Raw genomic sequence first — 26,116 nt, 5'->3', positions numbered from 1 at the left:
AGTTGTAATTTTATCTGATCAACTTTATGTTATATTGTCATTATTTCTGTAAAGAATACAGATACAACAAATGCAAGAAGTAGACCAAGTGACACGAAAGCGAACCAATATTGTCCAGTTGTTGCAAAAAGATGGTCCAACAAAGATATGTGCTCCAATGGTTAGATATTCCAAACTACAGTTTAGAACTTTAGTTAGAAAATATGGTTGTGACATAGCTTATACACCTATGGTAGTATCAGATTCTTTTGTCCAATCTGAGGAATGCAGAAAGGTGGAATTTATTACAAATGAGAATGACAAACCTCTAATAGTACAGTTTGCTGCCAACAATCCTGAAGATTTTGCCTCAGCTACAGAAATGGTGTTCCCCTATTGTGATGGTGTTGGCCTTAATTGTGGCTGCCCACAAAGATGGGCAATGGCAAAAGGATATGGGGCTAAGTTGTTAAGAAACCCCGAACAACTGGTTGATTATATAAGGTTTACTCGAAGCCGTTTGCAAGATCCAGACTTTTCCATATCAACTAAAATAAGACTTCATGCAGACCCGCATAAAACTGTTGAAATGTGCAGAAGATTGGAAAATGTTGGAGTTTCTTTTATTTCTGTACATGGCAGGACTACTAAAGAACGTCACCAACCTGTACATTATGATCAAATTAAATTGATAAAAGATGCAGTGTCTGTTCCTGTTGTTGCCAATGGTGATGTCAAGTCACTTACAGATGTTTATAAAGTCTATGAGGAAACAGGTAACCTATATCCTGTTACATTAAGGGCCGTTTGTATAATTTAATGAGTTGTTTCTAATTTAACGAGTTGTATTTTTTACATTTCCTCAATCATTTAATTACGAGGAGGCACCATGCTATATGCAGACTGAAAAAATAAAGCTGATAAAAATAATTCCCAGGAACAGGGATCAAAATGGTTTGCTAGCAAATTCCAAGTATTCCTTCTTGATAAAAATGTTCAACTTATTAATGTTCATTGTTTTGAATTCAACCAATAATAGATAATAAGTGATTGTTTTGAGGACAGATTTAGCTACATATAAAAAGGATAATTACATTCTTGGTGTGTAGGTGCAGATGGAATCATGGTTGCGCGTGGAATTTTGAAAAATCCTGCCATGTTTGAAGGATATGACAGAACACCAATGAAATGCGTACAAGACTGGTTAAACATATGTTCTCGGCATGAAACATCATTTACATGTTTTCATAACCATCTTATATACATGTTAGAGAAACGTGCAACAAAAGAAGATAAACAGATATTTAATAATCTGCGGTCAATACCTGCTGTTATTGAATATCTGGATAAATATAAAGATGATGAGGAATCTGTCATAGATGAAACATTTTCTAACATGAAGAATCTTGATGTATCATAATGAAAACACGAACATTCAATGAAGGATTCAGTTTGGAATAAGTTGCCATGTTAAACATTAGTTCAAGAACGCAATTTTTATTCTGGTTTTGTTAAAAATAACCATTTTGTGTCTGCACAAAGTGATTTGTTTGATAAATGATGTTCACTCTTTCAGCATAAAGCATAGCACTTTTCAGGAATAATATTTTAGCAACTGTTCATTTTACTGTAGTAAAATTAAAATTGCAAACCCTACCATAATATGAAAGCATGTGTGGTTAGTGAGCAATGCTGTTGGCACAAAGGAGTGACCTACTTCGAAAAAAATTTGATGTTTTTACTTATCGTTGTGGCGGTCATTATAGTAGCCTAATTGCAATAATTTATATAATTGGCATTTTAAGCGTGTGTGCTCTCCAGTCAGATGTAAATTGAATATTTAAACAAGTGTATTATTCTTGCTTAGTTTCTTATTCAAGCAATCAAAGTTCAAACCAACGTACTGACCTATAGTTGAAGTGTTTCAAGTAGCAGTGTGTTTCACGGCGTAAAGTTTGATGGTACTTTGGTGAAAAGCTCGGTGATGTAAAATGACATATTTATACGTAGTAATGAAATAACGTGTATTTTGCTGATTGGCTGGTATGTTTCGATATAAAAGCTTAAGCTTGGTTAAAATCCGGGGCTAGTCTCTTCAATTCGAATGTGAAATGGTGATGGAATTGTTTCTGATGTGACCACACCAATATATTTCGGACAATCTAAACATATAGACTTTATGAAAGTTGTGTCACCACAGCGTGATGCATACAGAAATAGATCTATCAAGGAAAAGAATAACTACAAGCAGTTAAAGAACATTTCGATTTTTGTACATAGGCCCTTAATGTTAAAATTAGCTATACCTGGTCCATAACTGAGGTTAACTTGGGATCTAGTATACAAGTGCACAACCAGATGACGTCACAATTTCAGTAGCTGGGGTCTAGTATACAAAGGAATCCTGTGGTTGTGCACTTGTTATACTATATTGTTATATACGAATATGTTCACTCGGTGGCTGAGTAGCCAGATTATAGCGTTGGGTTTCGCAATAAAGCGGCCCGTGTTCAAAGCCGGTGGCGCTGCGGTTTAACCGCTGTAATGCCCTTGGGCAAGGTTCACTGGACCTGGTGGACAGGTACGATGTAAATCAAAATCCAAATAAAAACATGTGTGACAATCAGAACCTGACAAACGGTCAATAACTGGGGACGTCTGGGGTACAAGCTATGAGAAATCATCCATAGAAAAAAACTAAAGCATTTGATTTCTATGACACATGTTATTCAAATTTCCATAGAAACTTGAGGACGCGTCCACAACGCAGTTGATTGTAGTGGTCGTTTAGTATGCCTTATTAGGTTTTTATAAACATTTATTTACGTAAACGTTTTTATTTACGACTGAAGAGAATAACTATTTTATTTATAATAACAATTCAGCATTATAGCTTATAATAAGCCATGTAATTCAAATATTGTTTTCTTAAGACAGGCTTAATCTAAAATGGCTGAACTACCGGTACTTAATGAAAATTTGGCAAAACTTCGGTTTGCAAACGATCTGGCCAATAACCTGCTTCAAAACAAATCAAAACCTTCAGTACTTCCGAAAAATGTTAATGCACACAAATCTGGTAAGTTTATCATCGTTTGCTAGCAATGTTTGGATTTGTAGGTTAGGCTACTTATCATAGCCTACCATATCTGGGCTTAGTAGGCCTATACAAGTGTACAACCACAGAATGGTTTTATATATTAGACCCCAGCTAATCAAATTGTGACGTCATTTACTTGTGCATTTGTATACTAGATCATGATATTTAACGCTCTAACAAAGCTTTGGTTCCTGGAGCTTAGTCTGTAGGCCTATAGACCTAGCCTATAGCTATGGGTATATGATACTGGGATCCTGCAATAAAATTTCACCATCACATCGAAATGTGCTTTAACAATAGACTGAGGAAAGTCCAAGTCATTGCACAACACAACTTGGTGATGAAACCTCATCACTCAAACTTTAGCTATCGAGCTAGTCTGTGTACATTTTCCAGTAAATGCATTTCTTGTTAGAGTTTTTGTATGATTTTGCTTGACTTTTAACTGGTCGGTATAGGACTACTGAACAGGAGAAAGTATTGCTGTCAGATAAACTGTTCTCCTTCAAATGCATGTTCAACCTTTTAAATTATTCCACAAATGCATGGTGAATCATTTCTTTAGTTTGACGGTGAATTTATTGCTAACAGTCTGTTAGTTTTAATCTAATAAATTTATTTGTTTTGTAATTAGAACATCTAACTAGCACTGATCGAGGCCAACATTAATTGTTATGACAGCTCTGGTCCTGTTAAATTTATGAACAGTGTCATGAACAACAATTTTCTCAGTCCAAGGATATGTCAGTCCCATACAAGTGTTGTAGAGTGGTTTTAAGTGTTGCTAAAAACTGTTCTATTGTTGCAGAGAAAACATTACTTACCGACAATGACTCAAACCAATGTGATGACAAAAGCTCATACAAACCACTCTTGTTTACAAATGATATGTGGGGAGCGGGCGAATATTTAAAGAATGATAGCCGGTTTGATTTTGTAACAGACTATCTAAAGCAAAGTGAAGAGCTTGAAACCATGCGAAGTTGTATCAAAGCTTTATCTACACCATCATCTTATGAAGTTGTAGACTCTACTACTGATCTTCTAAAAGTCTCATTCCAACCTTCAAAGGAAGATAAACTTGTTAATTTTTCCCACCAAAATTTTATGCCAGATAATAGCCAATCATTGGAAGAAAAATATGGTTCCGCAAACTTCTGTGTTTTATCTTCTTCACAAACTAGTACAGATCAAGTCGTTGAAGCAAAACATGATTATTATAATGAACTATCTCTTCAAACTCATCGACCAGCCATTGAAGAAGAAGCAGAATTAGAAGTGTTTTCCAATTCTGACCACTTTAGCTGTCCCAATGTTAGAAAAGTCTTTGATTGTGGAAATAATAGTTTTAAAAAAGTTGCAGGTTATCATATTGACTCCCCTACTGCAAAAATAGACCATTTTAAATCAGAAAACAGTCCGAAGGAATTCAATAACCAACGTACTACTAAGCAGCATGTAAAAACAAGTTATTCTTCACTTAAAAGCGTTGGTAGTTCAAGCAAAAAATCTATAGAAAGCATAATAAATGACGAAAGAAGCAAAAGTCCTGTATGTGATGGTGAAGTGTTGGATGACAATAATGATTTCAGTACATGGAAACTTTTTCCATTAAAATCTACTAATCCATCTGTCACAAACACAACCACAAATGGTCTCACAAAAACCGCCAGTATGCCATTAGTAACCATGCTGATGGAAAGCATACCTTCATTATCTACCACTTCTCAACTTGATGTAATTTATAAGAGACAAAAATGGGACAATGGGAAATGTGGACGAAATTCTGATAAAATATGTGAATTTTTTGTTGAAACAGCCGAAGAAAAATTTGAAAAACTACAAGATGATGTGGAAAAGGTTGTTTTCAATGAGGACATAGTTGAGTTAATGGATATTACGCACATTGACTCTAATGCTGATGAAAGTGACAAACATATATCAAGTTTTATACCAAAACTGCAACTCAGCGATGATATTGAAGAGGTTGAGGTCACTCCAATATGTAAAGAAAAAAGAAAAACCAATAAAAAATTTTCAACCATGAAAAAGGCCCGCCCTTTTAGTGCTGGCCGTTTTGATAAAAGAAGACCAATTTCACCAGTTCGCAGACACTTAGTAAAATCAAATATTATCCCAATGTCTCTTTCTGATGGGGTGGATCCAAAACCCAGTGAAAAATCACCAAAAAAGAGAAGACCAGCTAGTGCTGGCAAAATATCGGAGGGTTTAAAGTCTTCTGAAAAAATTCATACTAGTCCAAAGCGTGTGTGGGAAAAGTCAAGTATTGCTTGGGACTCCTACGGACCAAATCAGCTAAGGACCTGGACATCAGTCAAGCAACCATCCTCACCGAAAAAAACAATCAGTAAACATTCCATTGAAAAGATATCTGCTGTTGCTTCCAGACCAATACCATTACCAAACAAATTCGGTACGCATTTCTCTGAAAATGTTCTAAATTCTCAAAGGTTTTTTGAAAATATGTGGACAAGTCTGCCAGATGAGATTTTGATTCATATATTTGCATTTTTGGATGCGAAGGACTTGACAAATGTTGCCCTGGTTTGTCATAAATTCCATTGTGTAGCAGAGGACTGTCATCTTTGGAAAGATCTAAATGCTAATGCAGTAACTTTGTCTGACTATTGGTTAGAAGCAATGGGAAGAAGGACACCAAAATCTGTAAATTTTGTCAATTGCAATGGAAAAGAAGTTTCTAATAAAGGTTTACGAGTTTTCTTCCGAAGCTGTAAAAATTTACAAAGTTTGCACATTAGCAAATGCACAGGAGAAATTTTATCAGGTGATTCAGTTCTTCTACATGCTTCCTGTCATTGTAAAAACTTGAACAAAATTAAAGTTCCATGGAGTAAAACCACAGACAATGGACTTACTGCCATTTGCCTTGGCGTAGTAAATATTGATAGTCTTAATATAAATGGGAATACATCGATTACTGATGAAGCTTTTGATGTTTTGACACAAAGGCACTGCGCCACATTACTTGAACTTGAAATGGCAGGTTGTTTTGCTGTTTCATGCGGTAGTTTATTGTCCTTGCTCCAAAAGACCGAAAATCTTACGTCACTAAATGTTGGTTTATGCAGCAAAATTACTTCTGATTGTGTTAGGGATTTCTGTAAATATTTGAAAAACTTGCGACATCTTGATATGCACGGTGTAAAATCGGTGACTAACAATTGTTTACATGAAATTGCTAATAGCTGTCAACAACTTTGTACACTTATATTGTCAAACTGTACCATGGTGTCTGATATTGGCATTGCTGAAATAGCTACTTATCTGCCAACTCTAATTCATTTAGATATATGCGGTTGTTCTCAAGTAACTGATCAAGGCATACACAATTTTGTTTCAGTGTCCAAGAAGATTCAGTATTTGGACATTAGTCACACAGGTGCCACACACTTGAGTATTGACATTATTACACAGTGTTGCATTGCAAGTTTGCATACTTTGAAAGTGAGTTTTTGCCACAATATTACGCAGAAATCTGTTGAGGATATGCTTCGAGCCGCAGTTTCCTTGAAGTCCTTATACTTGTATGGCTGCAAAAGGCTAAAACTGTCAGAATTAATGAAATTGAACAATAATGTTGTAATTGAAATGTAACTGCTTGTTAATCAATGTTATTATTCTGATATTTATTTGCACTTTTTCTGACCTGTTTTTGATCATTGCTGTCTAAACTATTTATCTATGCATAAGCTCCAAGTCATATATGTGATTTACATTGGAATTTTTGTGCAATATTTTCACACGTAGTAGTAGATATTCACAATAAAATGTTTTTAGGAAGCCCAGCAACATCTTGTTTAGAGAACTAGTCATAACAAAAATTAGGTACCCTAGCTTTTCTAAATTAGTACCTTTTTGATATTAGTCGTAAAAATAGAAAAGTTATTAGTTTCTTTGAACAACATTGTGTAGCATGCCTACTCGTTGTAAGTAGGTTAAAGGTGCAGATTAGTGGAGCATGAAATAAGGGTTGAAGTGAGTGTAGTCCTTTCTGAAACAAAGCCGTAAATCCTTATTGGAAAGTTTGCTTTCAGTGCACTGGATTTTGCTGGCGCATCGCACAAATCTTTCCAGCAGGGCCCGAAATTTAAAAAAAAAAACAAGAATTAAATGCACACTGACACAAGAATATGCAAGAATAGCCTACATGGTATTATTACAATGTTTCTGTAAGCGATGTGTTTTTTGTTAACTTTTAAATTCTAAGGTTATCCTTTTACGGAAATCAGGAGGTTCAATGAACGGGTAGTAAAAAATGGGTTTAGCATGCCTGTAAAGGCTAAAAACTACTGTTAGAGACGCTCAGAAATACACCTTTTTTGTATTAATTGGTACATATTTAGTACACTTCAGTATATTTTCATAAATTTGCGGGTGGTCATTATATAATACGCTTGCTTGACATAATCATCATCGGTAAAATGCTTTTCAATCCCCAAAAAATGTGGGCGTGGTTTGCATCATAACATGTTTTTAAACAGTAATGTTTGCAAAGTGGCAGTTTACTTGGATCTGAAGACACGATTTAAAGTGAGGCAGGATAAACACTTATCGAAATTTAACAGTTAAATTTTGTGGAGATGGGACAGCAGCTCCAAGACGCCTTTCTTCACAGCTTGGTATTCTTGCCCAGTCGAAGGTGGTGTATTGCATGACTGAATGCCTGGACTGCAAATTCATTTCACGTCTAATGGTCTGTCAATACAAATCAGTGCTTATTTAATTAAAATAATGCAAGTCATAAATAATCCCTATAAAAAGAAGGAATATACTGGTGACCAATTAACCTGCACATTGTACTTTGCAGGAGTAATGGTGGATCTTGATGGTTGATATCTGTTTAGAGTATGCAACAGTGAAGGATTTATGTCAGCTCGCCTTCCAAATGCAATAGAAGCTTTCACTGCTTCCCTGTTTGCTTCGTAAATTTCCCTGGCTTGTTTTTTCTCTTTAGCAGTGACTTCTAAAGTAGACAATGGCGCTTACTGGCATTTCAGTATACTGCGGTTCCAAATATTTCCTCTAACATCTGATTATAGCATCGGATACATGCATGTGTTGATTATTATAAGACAATTTCTGTTAATGATACTGTACCTCGTCTATCTAATCGTTCAACTGATGGAAGTGTGTGTACAAGAAGAAGCCTGTATCCAGGTTCTTGAGCCAAAGGATTATCAAATAAATCTAATAGTAAAACAATTAACTCAGTATTAGCACGTACATGAAATATACATATATAGCATAAAACAATTATGGAAACTGCACTATAAACAAGCTGTTATTAAGCTATATTATGTTTTTTTTAACATCAAAACCTACTGCTCACTGAGAACGTGTAGTGCCTGTAAAGGAAAGAGCTCTTGCAAAACCTCATTCAAATTGGCTAATTGGTTTTTCTGCAGCATAAGAACTTGGAGATAGCGCAAGTGTGAAAGAGTTCCTCTTATTTCACATAATTCATTATTTTGCAAATGGAGTTCTGTTATCCTGTACAAAAAGATGTTTTGGAGTATGTTATAAAAGTAAGCAAAAATATGATGTACTGGTATAAATTATTATACAAAATAGGGTAGGTTAGCATGAATATCAGTGACAACAGATTGCCAAGTTTGTAGTGTGCGCAAAGGATATTTCTTGCCACAGTTTTACCTATCAGTTTTCGTGGGCATACTTAACAACTGGTATCCTACCATTTGTCACATATATTTTAATTAAATGGTTTGTGTTTGAACAGCAAAGTTTTCAGTTGATCAAAAAATAAACTAGAATACTTTGAAAAAGTTGGTATTCCACGCACATTTTGCATAGTTAGTACTTATTCTAACATCTGATTATGACATTAAATAATATACATAACAGTTTGCTGCTGAGACATACCTGAAATTGTGATGAAGAAAACAGTGTTGTGTTAATGGCGATAGCAAGTTTCTCAATTTGTTTGAATTTAACCAAAGCCTTTGAAGCATTCGAAATCGCCGCAGCGAGTTTACTGAAGTTAGACTTTGCTTACCCAAGTAAAGCTCTATTACATTTATATCTTGTTTTATATTCTGCCTTTTCATAAGGTTATTTACAACCTGTAAGATATAATATCTTGATCACTGTAAATTAAATTGTAGGCTTAATAGGCCTATCTCACTGTAAATTTTACAAGTTATACCAGACAAAAATTTCATATTAATAACTAAATATTACCTCATCGGAATCCATCGCGTTCCACAGTGACAAGAGTAGGAAAGCAACTTATTGTTTTTACCGTAAACCAAACTCATGAAACTTCTGGCCTTTTAAAAGACCTGATGGAGATGGATGCATTACCGTTGTTACGGCAACGCGTTCGATGAAGCGTAATAAACCATAGAGACATCTTAAACTACTAGATGTTCATCAAATACAAGGAACTACTAGGAAGCACAGAAATTTATTTCTGCCAACTCATTCTGGCTATGTTTTAGTTTCATCAGGGTTTATGTACTACATCTTCATCGAGATTTACTAGATGCTCAGTTTATTTCCTCCAGTGCATTTATGAAGGACGGGCTGTAGAGCTTCCAGCTACGGTTCTCTTGCACTATTTTGATATTCCTCCTTGGACAGCATATTCTATTTTTTATTCCATGCTCTTGACATTACAAACACAACCATAAAAAGTGACACATAAAATTCTAGTGACCGAAAAACACTTAAAGCATTTTTTTGCCAAATTATATTCTGTGATTTCTGCAGGAGCAATATTGAATCTAAGACCTGCGGCACTCAGAAAGTTATAACTCCGTGATAACGAGTACGAAAGGTTGCGTTTCTTCTCATTCAGCACGTCCCGAGTGTAGCCTACTAGTAAACAATTCCAATTCTAAAACCCAACTTGTATTGTTGATATTGTCTGCCAAAAAACTGGTACGCACCATATATATATATAGCGAGCAAATACCACTCAGAGCAGTAATCAACGCAGACACGATTTAAAGGAATATGTCTAAACAAAGAAAACAGAATCACCGCGTGTTGTCACCATAAGCGCCACAGATCTAAATTGCACTTATTGCGCAACTGCATGGTAAACAGCAACTACATTTTGATTTCAAAGGAAATTCTTCTTATTTCACCTACAATCAATCTATCCTTGAAACCATGCAATACATCTAGACTCTAGAGAGTGCGAGATCCCATAAATTAAAAGATGTGCTAAAATCGCTCATCATAATAATCATCTGGGTTGCGTTGTTGATGGTTCGACTCCATACCAGTTCTACTTTTGGAAAAGAGTGGCATCATCGCTTCTTTTAACGAATTAAATAAACGTGGATGAAGTATTTCTTGCGATGCTAACAGCTGCTTCATTCTGTGACGCTCCTATTTAAAATCATAGCAACTTTGGAGCAAGTAAAACACCAGTGCAGAATTACTAAACAAATTGTAAAATTCTTAACAGAAAACTAAAAAGGAAATACCTAAACAGAAAATTAAGAAACTGGTCATATTCAAACAGGAGAAGAACAACTTGTATAATTTCTAACAACATTTTGCCACACAACCTTTTTGACAACTTTGAAGTGGGGTTTGTTTGATATGAATTTTTCCGGTTTTGCATTTTTCGATTTGGTTAATCCTGTACTATAATTTTCTCGCTTTTACAACCTTTGTTGACAAATTTTATCTATTTGTAAACAATGTTTTTGCAGCAAAGAAAAAAACCAATGCCAGAAACGTTTTCCACTTTAGATCACTAAGTCTAACAACTGACCTTGGGTGCTTCGAAGCAAGCTGGACAATTTTCAGGAATTACTGGAAGCTTTGCTTGTTGGGCAAATTGTCTTGTATCAGTCTCTCTGACGTAAATAAAAGGTCGTATCACTCGAAGATCGCCTTCCCTGAAATGCAATGGTAAAAATTGGTCATCAATATATAGTGGACATCACTATTTGAATACAGATATTGTAACATATTTAAGACAATGTAAAAAATTGGAAAATGTTGAAATCATACTTTACGGTGTAGTTCGCCTTCATGGTCCTCAGAAAACCATTATGGAAGGCTGACATCAAGAAACTCTCTGCTAAATCATCTAGATGTTGTCCAAAAGCTAGAACGTTCCAGCCTTCACGACGAGCGCAAGCGTACAAACGACCTCTTTTCATTCGAGAACAGAAAGAACAAATGGAAGATGCTGAGATTTCTAATGCTTGGTCGAGAATACCTACACCATACCGAACAAGTAACACAAAAGTATAGCTTGTTACTTCGAAAATGTTTCAACGACATTGTATGCCACAGACAGGCCTAAAACTTTGCCGTTAGCCTGATTATGCCAGTTACCACCTTGTTTTTCATAGAAGTAAGGAACCTCTAGCTCTTTCAGGTATGGTATGAGAGGTGACGGATCATATGATGATGTCATGGGATCGACAGTAACCGCTCCAAGCTCAAAACCAACACCATTCTTCTTCGCGTAATACTGGTATTGACGAAGAACGTGCAGAAGGGATAAGGAATCCTGCAACACGACGGAAAGTGTTAACTGTCACATAAAAGTTTATCCCGCACACAAAGAAACGTTTCGAGAGGTGGACTGAAATCAAACTGAATTAAAATATAATAACGCTAAATGTACAAGTATATCTGTAGGCATGACGTAGAGCTTACTTTTCCGCCAGAGAGACAAACAAGTATGCGATCTTCATTTTGTATCATCTTTAACTCTTCTATTGCTTGAGCTGTCAACTTAAAAAGTTTCTTTGGCGGCGACTTAAAACTAAATCCTTGTGAAATATTTGTTAAAGCGCCTTGTAACCGTGATTTATTATCAACGCAAGACAATGTACAGTTGGCTGAGCAAGACTCATCCATGGGAGGCAGGTCAATGTCCTTTACCAATGAAGGTGATGAATTTGCGTTGTTTGATGTTTTACTTTCATCAGTAGATTTTAAATAGTTCTCTGAAGCAGAGCCTTCCCCTATGGTAGAACTCGAACATTTTTCTGTGTTTTGGAGGTTTAACGATTTTAACTTTGAAATTATATCCAGCACATGTTTTGGAATTTTAACAAGTCTTTGCATTTGCTTGTGAGATAGCTCGGGGGCATTTTGGCGAACTGAAATAGCACATTTAGGAACTGTAGGCGCAGGGTTTTTTCCTGAGATATGGAAGCTCGCTTCAGATGGTACAGCAAACCATCTTAAATCACGAACATTATCTACAAACATAAGACTGTGATCTGGGAGCTTCAATTCACCACTCTGAAAAATGTAAAAGTTGTCAAAATTATAGAAAATTTCGTTCACGTAGGACTTTATAAGAAAAGGCTGGTAACAGCTTAAAGTTCTGACCTTGAGTGGGGTAAGGAAAATATCACAGGCTATTTCGAGAAGATCTTCATAATCTTTTGGTGTTACATCATTATGTTTGACTGGTTGTCTAATATCCAAACCATTTTCAGTGAAATCAACATTTCCCAGCCAGCTCCTGCCTTCAAATACCTTAAAAACGGACAATTACAATTGTACTATTGTAAACAGAAACAATTTTTTCCCATGCAGAAATAAATACTTATAAATTTTGCGAGATAGTTACTCTGTGTTGTGTATGCCTCCATTCTCCAGTCTCTGAATTAAACATGTATTTGGGAAGCATTCTCCAGCCATCTCTTGCAACCAAATCAACGGCCTTGATGACAAAATCAACTTCTTCATCACTCATAAAATATGGAAAATTCAGTCGAACAAATCCAGGTCTAAGAACTTCCTGGGCAGAGTATTCGGTCTTTCGACGCAGGTGAATACGATCAAGGCGACTACAAAATATCAAGTTTAAGCAACCACTATTTTGTACATCACTTTATTGATTCAAGTAACATATGCAATATTATTCATTTTGTACCTATCTTCAAGTAGTGCTTCTTCAAATTTTAAAGCAGTTTCTTCATCAATCCCAAGAAGATCTTGGGCATATGGCCCAGCGCAAGCACAGCCTCCTCTTGCCTACAATTTTATGTTACAAAAAGTGAGTAAAGTGTTTCTTACAAGTTACATATAAACTGAGAAAAATATTTTTCAAAGATATTGGCTAAAAAAGAAGACATGATTTGACTTCAACCTGAACAAAAATACCTGGATTCCAAACATATCGTTCAAGAGGGCAGCTACAAAATTATGATGAAGATACAAGTTTGATCCTGGATAGGAAATAACAAATGAAAAAATGGCCAAGTGATGTTGCGCTTTATTCCCGGCTGCAGATGAGTGATTTCCAAGAAGATGAAGATTTGGACAATCTTTCCAACATTTTATGGCTTTCTTGTAAAGTTCATCTTCACGCGCCATGATCACCTCTATTCCAACAGACTACATAAACTTAAGTAAATAGGCTACAAATAACAAAACATTCTCAGTTGAAATAAATACTTCAGATCGAATACAAGCAAACTGTAAATCAGAAGGTTACGTCAAGCCACTACTACATTTACTTTATTTCACTCATTTAGTTACTTTTAAAATATGAAGATACCTGTTTTAATTTCATGGCTAAAGCCGCCCTCACGATCCCAACCACACGAGGTGTACCACCTTCCTCCCTCATCTCTTCATCCTGTAAGTAGCGGTGGTCTTTACGTGTAACAAAGAACACTGATCCCCCTCCTCCTCCACATTGAGGAACTTTGTTGCTGAAAAGAGAGCGTTTTGCAACGAGCACACCTGCACAACATTATCTCATTGCTTATTCCGAAGTAGTTTTTTATGAAATGTGTGGAGAAATTAGGTCACCAAGCGGCCACCCATTATTGTTAGAGTCAAAAGATAATAAATATTAAAGAAAGTAACTCTCTTTGGGCTAACTCTAACTGAATTTTTTGTTACCAAACTGCAAATTTTATTGTGACAAATAGAACAAAAATTATTGAAGTAAATGATGTTTGGATCTATGATTAAAATAGACGTTTGAATAAATCTACTATTCAAATCTAATCCAAATTCTACAAATTGTTTTATTCACCTGGAGAATCAACGCCTCCTACAAACTTGTGCATTGAAAAAAACATTGCATCCATGGATGCCATGCTATTAGAGTTTGGATGCATATCAATATTAAGATATGGTCCAGCAGTTGCATAATCCCAAAACCCCAATGCATTGTACTGATGCAGGAGTTCATTTACAGATTCAGCATTGGTTACAACACCTGAGCCAAAATCATACATGATAACTGTTAATTATATTCAGTTATGCAAGCATAACTTTATCGTGATCAAAAATTTCACATTTTTGATTTTTAACGAAGTGATATACTTTTTATATTTCATTATACCTGTCACATTTGAAGCAGCAGAAAAGCATCCAATCAGTTGAAAACCAGCTGAAGACCATTCCTTTAAAGCTAGCTCCAAATGAACTAAATTTACACCACCACTGTCCTTTTCACTTATGGGTATTATCTGTAAAAACAATTGGATAGTTTTAATCAGGAAAGTCAAATTACTTTAGTTCAAGGACAGTATGCAGACTATTTGAAATTTATCGAGTTGGTCTAGCAACTTTATAACTTTTACTGTGGCAACTTTAAATTAACATATGAGATTTATACTTCAATTAAGGAGTTAAGGCTACAAGAACCTGAAATAAATCATACAGTCATTGCATATTACAACATCACAATAGTTACCTTACTTGAAGGTAAATTTTTCAAAAGCAAAAATTTGACAATAGCATGAGTTAGTTTAATAAAGCAACCCTTTTGGATACAAAACAAGTTTTCCATTAATATTGCTACATTGAAACACGCTGAGCCTTATTCAAAAACTGGTGCTTTTAAAAGCAAAAGGAAACAATAATAGTCCAATCTAATCACATGTAATTGGGACAACTTGCAATTACCAACCAAGCAAAAGTTAGAAGCCCAGGCCCTAACTAACTTTTTAAGTCAAGACATATAGTATGCCTACGACTAAAAATCAAAGTGCATGGTAACTTGAAATAATGCTCCAACTTTCACGTAAGCAACCGCGGAACTTATTACAAGTAAAATTTTTTTCCCTAAAGACAATTTATTTACCTAGACATATCTACTATGTCATAAATGTAATTCACAACATTTACTTCCATGCAATGTTTTCTGACCATGGCTACAAAAGTTCAATTAAAATAGTACATAGTTACTAACACAACTACAAAAATTGTGTTTCTGTGATGTCTTCAACATTAAGTTAAATCATTCCGTGAGAAGGATCCGGCCTGCAGACCACATGTTTGATACCCATGGGCCCTGGTGTAAATGTTTGTAATAAGTTAAACACGTAAAATACAAATGTAAACTTACATGAACGGCAATATTTCGCCAAGGAAGCAAATTTGAATGGTGCTCGTAGGGTCCAACAAAAACTACAGGTGGCCGTTTAAAGTCTAAAGCATTAATTAACTTGTGGATGGCACCAGTTGTTCCATTCCCAGTAAATATCACAGCATCATATTCACTTGCTCTAACTGCATTTCGTATGTTCATCCTGCAATATGTTTAAAATAACTCTCAATTTTTCTATGGTAAAAATGATCAAAAGACCATAAAATAAGATGTTGTTCACGTGTTATATAACAAATATATATATCAATTTTGGTATAGATAAGCCCATGTAAATTAAATCTCACCGGGCCTCCTCAACAAATAATGATGACTGCAGAGAAGTGACAGTTGTGGATGTGTGAGTATTCCCATATAGAGGAAGAACATTTTGAACAATATAGGATTCAATTGAGTTCATTGCTCGACCAGAAGCAATGTAATCACAATAAACCACCTTGCGCGAACCAAAAGGTCCAGAGAACACCGCATCCTTGCCAATTACATTTCGTGAAATGAATTTCAACATTTTATCTGCACCATCTGGGTCCATATTTTTGGTTTTACTGAAAGTGCTTTGTGATTCAATAGGCATTTCATAAAACTTTCTTCTTCCATGTGATTTCTTGCTAACATCATTGACAGCCATCTAACACCGTTATTTTTAAACTTATAAAACTCAAATGCTCTTTGGAAATAGTAAATATTTATATTAATTTGTAATGTGTAAGATATTAATACATTACATATTCAATTCAATGCATCTCAAACATGCGTATAACAGTGGAAATATATAAATCCGAATTTTAAATAAATAAATAAAAATAAATCTAACTTTAATAAAAATTTATAAGATCTGTTAATGCGGATAACATTGTATTTGTACATATACAACTATTCAACTTGCCATAAGGTTTATTTAATATCAAAATACCAGGACTAAATGCATATCATATCATATGCATATCATGTACGTTTCACTCAATTGGTTTGATGACCATTGTTGTTTACAAACTTCGTTCTAACTCTGCATTTACTAAATACTAACGATAGAAATGTGGCTTTGCTTAAAATAAAACCAAGCATGGTGGCATGTGTATCAAGAAGACACTTACAGAATTTTAAGAATCAAAAGGCAACATGCACATAAAACTCACAATCTTCACATTTCACTGAAAACGTTAATACGTTTGTCTGCATATCGTGTGCACACACATGTATTTACTTTTTTTCATCATTGGTGCAGTAAGGATAACAAACAGGGTATTAACAGTTAACATTTCATCATCACACATCATGTGCTAATGCAAGATGAAAAAGAGATAAACCCTTAAAATATGCATGATAAAAATGATGGTATTGATTTGCTGATGATAACTAGCACTGTAATTAACTAAAACAAAAAATCTTTGTAGTGAAAAAGGAGTACAACATTGATTATGTTTTAATTGGTGATTTTATATATTTTTCTGAAAAGTATCATTCTACAACTATTGTTACTACTTTCCTTCACAAAAATATCAGCTAATAGCAAATCAAAGTTTAAGATTTGGGAGTTTATTCAAACTCACATTTGATGGTAGTTTTCCCTCAGTATGTAGGTCAGGCTATGTCAACAAACCACCTCTACATTACACACAGCATCCAAGTAACAAGTTAATTATCAAGATCGTCCACATATGGACCTCACTGGAAAGCTTTGTATGAGAGATTCTTTTTACCTTACGACCTTAAGATAACTCTCTTATACTCTACCAGCAGAATTCTTTAAAAACAGTATAAATCAGTCACTCACAATATAAACTTTCCGATCAAGCTTAAAGCTACTACTGCTACAACATACCATAGTTTTATGTCACTGAAATTGATTGCTAATCGCTTAAGCATTGGAACTTGAAAGGTACCATTACGAACAATGGATCAATCATATAATCAACGATTTATAAACGAAGTTGTTTTCATTGCAGTTTAAAACAGTTGTACTCACGACTGAGTATGAACATATTATCTCCATTGTTGCATGAAATAATTAATCTTGATAATTCCAGCAATGTATTAATAACCTTAAATAACTACAAATAATAGAGTTAATTTTCACAATTTAGGCATATGAGACCAAGGTTTGGTACAATGAGTGAATTATTGTATACAGTGAATTACCCAATCTAAAGTTAAAAAAAACATTTGGTAAAAATTCGCGATAATCAATATAACGAAATGATCTAAAAGTTTTCTTTTCGTAGCAAAATGATACATGATGCAGAGTTTAGCTTTTCGTTCCGAAAATAATTTACTGATTTTGTTACTAACTAAAAGTGTTTAAACATTTTTGATTATTTCTCGGTGCTTCTTTAGGTTTATTCAAAATTTGTTTCAAAACTTTTTGTTCCCAGGTTGCTAATGGTACACAGTGAATCAAGCCACATTGGATCAATGGCGGCTATTAGTCATCATACAGACAATTCATATGTTAAGCAGACCTGAAATAAACTTTTTTTTGAAACTTGTTTTTGCTCAATTTCTTTGATTATTATCTTTTGTTTATTTCAATTTGTTAATTATTTTTACTGTAAATAATAGAATGCAACGTGCTTTGTTTCTTGTAAATGACGCCATTTATTTATTATTCATTGAGTATAGAGGCATAAAAGTTTTTTACCTTAAAAAAATAGCCAAGTTGCGAAAATGAATGATCCAGCAAATCTATCCAAGGTAAGCAGATGACAAAAAGCAAAGCTGCAAAAGAGATTTACAAAACTACGAAAATAATTGTGCTCGTATTCATACTGTATGTATTGCTTGCATTGAAACACTTTCCTAACCAATAGACCTTTTCCAAGTTACGGTCGCCATTTTCTTGGGGTGGCAAGATAGTTTCGATCGCCTGTAGCTATTGAATACAAAGTTGACGTTGTCTGAACCGTGTTAACTAGATTTCAAAGTAAAATAAAAAACAGAATATAGTTTGGCACTCTGAAGGTTAAATTCATATTTTTCGACACGAGCTTTCGCAGGCATAAGCTTGCGTCTTTAGGTGTACTGCGAAATGAACATATATATTATATTGAATAGAAATCGTTGGCCTCCTTTCATTATTTTTTAAATTAAAAGCGTTCTTGACATAAAGATCCTGGAAATTCATTACCGAATTTACGTCGCATGCTTCGTTAATTACGAATGGAGACGTCATATCGAACAAATTTAATGCGTAATACGCAAACGGCTGTAAAATAAGATACTGTATACATAAGATATAAAATATTTTTTCAAAATTGTTTCTTTATTACGTTGTGACGGTTACGTCACGAGTCATGAGTTGTTTTCGAAATGCTTGAATTTTATTTTGAGATCTTGCAATTCAGTTGTTGACCAGACTTGAATTCTCCTTAATGACGTCAGATAATTTCCTCGATTCAACTTGTGTGTCACATATAAATACTGATGTAATGTGTGCAATCTTTCCTTTTTACCGTTCTCACATGTTACCAAGCACAATGTAACATTCAGTAAGCTTTGCCCGAAGGTGAAAGCCTTCGTGTCTGATAATAAATAAAATGGAAACTTTATTATTTAGTAATATGTATAGACAGAAGTAAGCAACTAACAGCATAGTCACGCCGTTTGAGAAATGAGAACTCATATCATCGAAGCAGAAGTAAAACAAGTTATCAACCATCAACCGTCCTCGCTCATATTCAAACAATTACCGCCAGCTTACGCGGTCATTATGACAGATGAGTTTGTTGTGTAATACTTCACACAAGTAATACACAAGCGAACTAAAATTTGTCATAACGTAAAGGAATTCACATGCTACCCACCACCTGAGCGAAATATTTACAATCCGATGCCTAAAACGTTTGTAATTTAAAAAATAATCAACTTGAGTCGACAATTTCCATTGTTATAAGCAGCCTATGGCGATAGGGCGATCAGAAAAATCTTGGCCAGCAGACCCAGACAGTGGACACGGAAAGAAACCATACTGCGCATGTCGAATAGGGAAGTCCCTAAAAAGGTACATTAACAGAAAAATCATTAATTGTTATGATTATAAAATTGTTTTAATTTAGCTAATCAAAATTTTTGTCTTAATCAATATATGTACGCACACTAACTTCATTTTAGCATTAAACATGAGACAAATCGATAATATTCCTTTTAAGATACAATACTTTACTTGCTACGATTGATTTTATCACGTAAGCGTCCCAAGTTGCAGTTTTAACTGAGCCCATCCTAAAATTGTCTTGAAAAGTAGCCTGCTGTTTTGTACATTCCACTGTTTGCACCATTTCTGGAAGATATCTTTTTGAGCTGCCAATACCCAGTAATGATAAAGTTGAGTTAACTGATAGCTCCCAGTTAGCTTTTCAGCCTAGGCCACACGTTAATTGTTTTGTAATGAAAAGTGGTATATGGTACCTTAACCTGTAAGGTTTGCCCACTTCCTTACAAAGTCTGTTTACTTGTGTATATCTTAATAGTGAACTTTGATAGACTTCAGCAATAATGACACAGGAATGACAACTGTATAATCTGATTATATTTGAAGCTTCTTTGAACGAATACATTTAGATAGAACATTGGGACAGCTACATAATAAAGTCGACCACTTTCTAGGGTTAACTACGTAGACTGTGACGCATTGAACAACTATGAATAACAACACACGCAATGCAGGCATGCACGACATTTTTGTCACGACTTAATACGATAAACAGAGAGTAATTGATTACGTAACGCAATGCTTTGCTTTGCCGATTTCCGTAAACAAGAATTCTATGCAGCATTCGATTTGCAAGCAATTTTATATTATCATCACAGTTTGATTGGGTGAATTTGATTTTTTTGTTAATGTTCGTGAACAGTACAAACAAGACGGAACAAAAAGAAGAATATGCATGTTTGTTTTTTACAAAATTTAAATTTTGAAATGAAAAACCTATGCAGTTTCGCGTTTAAAACAGATAGATTTACGAGCACGTCAGCGCACCAGACTGCAGAGTTTGGCATGGGGCCAGTGAAAGCTGTTTTTCATTGGCTTCAGTGCATAGATTGCATTTAATGCTCCGAAAAAACTTCCGCGCACTCAATTTTTAATTGATTTGGAGATTGAATTAGTCAAACATTGTACCCCAAGTACGTCAAAGCATTTTTGTGCATCCGCTTTTGTCATTTTTGGTTGTTTGGTGTAAACAAAGATCTTGCTGAAAACGGCCATACCCTGCAGTTCGATCAGCGATTCAGGTCTGAATGCGATTTGGCATTTGTCTGCGCACAAAATCTGTCCATGGATAAAGATTGTAAACTCAAGATACCATGGTACACTGTATATGTATGTATGTTAAGTTGTAAGTAGGCCTATGTAGCGGAAGTGGTCCTCGCCAACTGTCAACTGACAAATAGGGTATAGGTCCCAAAGGGTGAAGGCTTATTAAATGAAAAATATTTGCTTTACACACTTAACTTACGGTTGCAATAGGGCGTTTGACTATGTACCGGTAAGCCAGTCAGCAGAGTACCGGTATGACCGTTTTCAGCAAGATATTGGATGAGCCAAACAATTAAAAATGACAAGCGCGATGAACAAAAATGCTCAGATTCAATGAAAGTTAAGTGCGCAGTTACACTGTATTGTACACAGTTTGACTTATTCAAACTTTAAATCAATTGAAAACTGAGTGCACAGAAGTTCTGTACAAGTCCTTAAGTGCAAAATATCTCATCTTAAGTACGACACTTGAAGATTATGAAATACAGTAGGCCTACTGCGTGCGTCTATTATGCCAAACTCTGCAGTCTAGTCCGTAGACCTACCTAGATTCTTTGTAATCTAAATAAATTATCACCATCAACGACTTTGTTGTTATAAAAGGAAAATAAACATTAAGCAGCTAATTTTTTTCTCATTTTTGACATAAGACTACCCTCGCAGCCATCTTTTTTCCAATAGACTCTTTCTGAATTACCACCACCATTTTTTTTGGTGGCAAAATTTTTTTGATTGTCTATACTTAATAATAGAACTTGTTGACCCACTTTGATTCTTTTTTAAAATTACAAACGTTCTGTTCGTTGGATTAATTAACGATTTCACTCAGCTAAGTTGCATATGAATTGCAAAGATTTCGCTCACGTAGGTATCATATGAATTTTTTACACAGTAAAACGAAATCCAGGACAAGTTGTCGGTTATTATTTTGCAGCGCTTTGAATCCTACACATTCGACATGAGATCATGATGCTTAGTTAGCATAGCATGTGATGTGAAATGCATAAACGTTTGCGTGGTTTATTCAAAATTGCATTTCAAGCAAGGTTTAAAAATTAGACTAGTAGTAAGTACAAACTGAATTATATTTATTACAAGCACGGCAGAAACCACACAAACTCTTATGCATTTTACGTCGCAAGGTTATATCCAGATCATATGGCGCAGACAAGAAATTCTTCTTTTAAAAGTACCATTGCTCGTACAATTTAACGTGAAATGCGGTTTTTACTGAATTTATTGTGTGAACATTGAGTTTGCAACGTCTTCTTTCTGTGTTTAGCTAATTTACTGGTAAGTGTACTGTATCATATTATGCACATTATGGTCGTTTTTTATAAAATGAGTGCATTTGCTTTCATATTCGTTACTTTGTTTGTGAAAACAACCACTGCAGCTCTGATCAATGATTTGCCTGGTCTGCAAACTCCTGTCAATTTCAAGCAATATTCTGGTTATATTACGGTTGATCCTAAAAATGGCACTAGGTTATTTTACTGGTATGTCGAGTCTCAGAATGATACAGTCAATGATCCGCTTGTTTTGTGGTTGAATGGTGGCCCAGGCTGTTCATCACTGGGTGGGTTTTTGGGAGAGTTGGGTCCCTTTTATGTAAAGCCGGATGGCAATCTTGGATTAAACAATTATAGCTGGAATAGAATTGCTAATGTGCTTTTTCTCGAATCACCTGCCGGTGTTGGGTTTTCAAAAACAGATAAACCTATTCCATATAATGATGAGAAAACTGCAAGTGACTCTTTCGTGTTTCTTCAAAAATTTTTTGAAATGTAAGTTTTTGTGTCCCGACAAATTTTATTAAGATTAAAATGACACATACATTTTACTGTGGTATGGTTGTTTTAATTTATTAATAAATTATTTTAATTTGTTGTGATGGTATTTATAATACACTAGAAAGTATTGTTTTGTAGTTATCTATGTTTTTGATACGAAATGAAATTTACAATCTCAGGTACCCTCACTTGCAAGACAGAAAGTTTTGGATAACTGGGGAATCCTATGCTGGACATTACATTCCAACACTTGCCACAAAAATTGTTGAACACAACAAGAAACTTCACTTTGGCACTAATACGATTAATTTGCAAGGGTTAATGATAGGTTTGTTTCCTGAATTAATCTATTAGGCCTAAATATATAATCGGCGTTTTTCTTAATCCATTTAAATGTTTTTTACAGGAAATCCTTTAACTGTTGCGTCAATCAATGCTGGTGGTACGGCAGACTATTTATTTGACCATGACCTTATATCAAATGAAACGCATGAGGGCATCAGACGCTACTGTAACTATACATTTCCTGATGTAAAGTCAAAAGAGATTAACATAGAAAAATGCAATCAGTATGAAGACTCTTCCACAAAAGACATGGGAAACATCAACCCATATGATATATATGCTGATGTGTGTCTTGCTGACAGTAACAAACTCAAAACCGATGGAGAAGCATTGCTGCATCATATTGCCAACTCCAAAGGCTTACAATCGGTCTATGCAAACAACATTTTGCGAAATTCCAAGCCTGCTCGTGCTAGAAATTTAAAGTCTCCTTATTATCCATGCCAAGATAACTTTGACCAGACATACTTAAATAGACCTGATGTGCAAGTACGTGGTTCAGAAGTTACAGCGAGTTTGATTTGTATGGTTGTAGATTTTTCAAATAAAAAGAATAGTTGTGTTATTTAGAAAGCAATTCATGCTGAAACAACCAAGTGGGCTGACTGCAGTGATGAAATTAATGTGAAGTACTCTAAAGAGGATTTTGCTGCATCCATGCTTCCATATTATACTAACCATCTTCTGGGAAATGGATTAAAAGTATTGATTTATTCAGGGGATGTTGATTCAGTTGTACCGGCCACAAGTAAGTCGTTTTCTTGCTATTCATAATTCAAACTATGCTTGCTATCAAATTATCCATACACAGCATATACCACAACTAACATGGTACCACCCGTTAGCTATGTTTATTTTTGTTTGGCAGCATTCCTAATTTTCTGTTAAAAGTCATGTGAAGGTATTGCGTGCAAACAATAATGATTTGGCGAATTTTTCATCCAGCTAACTTGTTTTTCAAAAGATATGTTGCTAAACAGTCAGTAATTTACTGTACTTTGTAGCCAGGTTTGTTGTTTAAATCAATGCCTTATTAGCTTCAGGAAATGTAGCATTTATACAAAGCAAAGTTGCACTTTGCCGGCATGACAGTTGTTGGCAGAGTTACAATCTCTCGATTGGTGTTTACCTTTGATTTGCTTAAAATACTGTGAAACAACTTCAAAATTTACCTGAGTAAACATTTGTTTAATTTCAAACTTAATGCTACTTTATGACTTAAAACTGATTAAGATGTAATCATTAAAGGTATCATATATAACAGGTACACGTCGCTGGTTAGCAAAGCTGAACTTAACCAAGCGGCACTCTTGGAGACCGTGGACAGATTCACGTGGCCAAGTGAGTTTTAGAAATACAGCTTTTTTAAATTAAATAACTTAAATCTAAATTATTTAATATAAGTAAAATATCCTTAGTTATGGCTTCACTTGTAATTATTAAGCAATAACATCAGAAGAAGTTTACAGATATGTCAAATAATTTATTTTAGTATGATTGTAGATATATATTTTGTGTACAACGCCATCATCAGTATAGATATATATTTATAGGAGTAAGTACAGAAACAACAAATATTTCAATCATTTTATTTTCATCGAAAGTGCGGTGAAATACAAAAAAATCAGGCCTGTTGTTATTAGTCCAATGAACGGGAAAATTGACAAAACCTAAAAGGATTAAAACGTTCTCAAAACTATTTAAGGTGATGATTCCTGGTAACAGCTAGCACGGCCACTAAACCCACACATATATATATATAGTGCAGATATCTTAGATAACACTGTAAAATAAACTAGTTAATAGATCCGTAAATTTCTTCTGACATTATTGTTAAATTACGTTGATGATAAACAACACCAAATCAGTACAGTAGTAGTTTTCAGATAGGTATCATAAATTGTGATCAGGATTCCGTATTTTGATAGATATAGATGTAACTTGAATATATGTAGAATATTACAACCTTTACATGAAATATAACATTTTAAGTTTGCAATGCTGACTGTATGTATCTAGGTTGGTGGTCACTGGGTGGTTTATGATGAGCTAGTTTATTCAACCGTAAGAAATGCTGGTCATGAAGTTCCTGCGTTTCAACCCCAAAGGGCTTATGACATGTTCTCAAATTTTCTTCGGTTTCAAGATTGACAAGTTTATCAGGAATATATTTCAAATAAATTCGTGAATATGCTATTCAAACTTTGTAAATATAGGAAATTAGAAGTACATTCATTATTCTTCTTGGTGTTTTAAACTTTTTATTTTGATGTTAAGTTTATGATTTGTGAATTTTATTTTGCTTTCTGAGCTAATTTGTTGGCAACTTGACTTTAATAGATTACCGAGTGTAACAGGCCTGTGGTTTAGTACAAAAGCCTCAATATTGACTCAGACTCCAGTATTGCAATGAATATTGTTGCCTCCAACGTTACAACTTTGAAATGTAATTTTATCATATAGATATGAGATCTGTATATAATCTATTGAGGATCATCTTGAAAAAGAATCTACACCTCAAAATGTTTTATTGTGTCTCATCATGTTTTTATCAGTCAGATATTCAATGTATTACCTTATGATTTGTCAATCTCTTCCAATAGTTTGTGTGATGTTTAAGCATTATTAAACATCAATTTACATCACCCATGCTTATCATCTCAACCATTTAAGTTTCATCATACTTGTGCTTGTAGATTTCTACTTTACACGTCAGATCAACTTTTGATATGTACTGGAATATTCTCTCCAAATTTCTGGATTTTATTTTACTTCATGACCTCAAATTTGTTTTTGACTTTTTTCTTTGATTTGTTCACCCTGAATCTGAGTTTAAGTAGCAAAAGTATTGGTAGTTTTTCCCATGTATTTTTTTGGCTAAACAATGGTATAAAATGTGTATAAACTGTAACGAGATTTTTGTAAAAATATTTTACATTCATATCCACATTTATCTGTAGCATACAACATATTTATTGTCATTTATTTGGCAGTTGTATAAGCATGTATTTCTTTTGTTTAATGTAAAGATAAACTCAATAGTAGTCAGTTAATTTGAGATAAACTTAATTGATATGTTGAGTCAATGCTAAAGTGTTATTTTTGGTTATATTGTGGCACATTACAAAAGTGTAACTAAAATTTTCTTGTTAGTATTAGGGTGATTAGTATTACTGTATTGCAATAAAGCTTTATTTGTGCTTACAGGTACTAAGTGTTATATATGAGAAATGCATTGACTTCGTTTCGTT

General features: G+C 34.5%; 5 protein-coding genes across 5 annotated transcripts; 3 read left to right on the top strand and 2 right to left on the bottom strand.

The window, feature by feature from the left end:
* On the top strand, positions 1-2,097 carry LOC143468851 (tRNA-dihydrouridine(20a/20b) synthase [NAD(P)+]-like). The gene is made up of 2 exons (XM_076966291.1): positions 1-755; positions 1,089-2,097. Exons 1-2 carry the CDS (start codon positions 71-73, stop codon positions 1,397-1,399), a joined length of 996 nt encoding a protein of 331 aa, XP_076822406.1. The 5' UTR covers positions 1-70; the 3' UTR covers positions 1,400-2,097.
* A 787-nt stretch (positions 2,098-2,884) lies between these two features.
* Positions 2,885-6,901, top strand: LOC143469642 (uncharacterized). Its single transcript, XM_076967399.1, has 2 exons — positions 2,885-3,058; positions 3,888-6,901. Exons 1-2 carry the CDS (start codon positions 2,929-2,931, stop codon positions 6,713-6,715), a joined length of 2,958 nt encoding a protein of 985 aa, XP_076823514.1. The 5' UTR covers positions 2,885-2,928; the 3' UTR covers positions 6,716-6,901.
* Positions 6,902-7,045: 144 nt separating this feature from the next.
* Positions 7,046-9,695, bottom strand: LOC143469645 (leucine-rich repeat-containing protein 72-like). Its single transcript, XM_076967403.1, has 6 exons — positions 9,320-9,695; positions 9,002-9,201; positions 8,451-8,611; positions 8,219-8,308; positions 7,909-8,084; positions 7,046-7,816 (listed from the first exon to the last, which is right to left on the bottom strand). The coding sequence occupies exons 1-6, from the start codon at positions 9,332-9,334 to the stop codon at positions 7,670-7,672; spliced, it is 789 nt and encodes a 262-aa protein (XP_076823518.1). The 5' UTR covers positions 9,335-9,695; the 3' UTR covers positions 7,046-7,669.
* Positions 9,696-9,975: 280 nt separating this feature from the next.
* Positions 9,976-16,164, bottom strand: LOC143469641 (uncharacterized). Its single transcript, XM_076967398.1, has 14 exons — positions 15,761-16,164; positions 15,435-15,618; positions 14,427-14,553; positions 14,115-14,300; positions 13,629-13,816; positions 13,232-13,465; positions 13,002-13,102; positions 12,696-12,915; positions 12,452-12,601; positions 11,768-12,361; positions 11,444-11,618; positions 11,111-11,321; positions 10,869-10,995; positions 9,976-10,477 (listed from the first exon to the last, which is right to left on the bottom strand). Exons 1-14 carry the CDS (start codon positions 16,099-16,101, stop codon positions 10,310-10,312), a joined length of 3,006 nt encoding a protein of 1,001 aa, XP_076823513.1. The 5' UTR covers positions 16,102-16,164; the 3' UTR covers positions 9,976-10,309.
* A 3,671-nt stretch (positions 16,165-19,835) lies between these two features.
* Positions 19,836-26,072, top strand: LOC143469644 (uncharacterized). Its single transcript, XM_076967402.1, has 6 exons — positions 19,836-22,514; positions 22,700-22,848; positions 22,927-23,354; positions 23,436-23,613; positions 24,130-24,206; positions 24,885-26,072. Exons 1-6 carry the CDS (start codon positions 22,042-22,044, stop codon positions 25,014-25,016), a joined length of 1,437 nt encoding a protein of 478 aa, XP_076823517.1. The 5' UTR covers positions 19,836-22,041; the 3' UTR covers positions 25,017-26,072.
* Positions 26,073-26,116: the final 44 nt, after the last annotated feature.

This window comes from Clavelina lepadiformis, chromosome 8 (assembly GCF_947623445.1).
Source record: "Clavelina lepadiformis chromosome 8, kaClaLepa1.1, whole genome shotgun sequence".
Lineage (NCBI taxonomy): Eukaryota > Metazoa > Chordata > Ascidiacea > Aplousobranchia > Clavelinidae > Clavelina > Clavelina lepadiformis.
The sequence above is the reverse complement of the archived record's forward strand: the minus strand, read 5'-3'. Positions and strand labels throughout refer to the sequence as shown.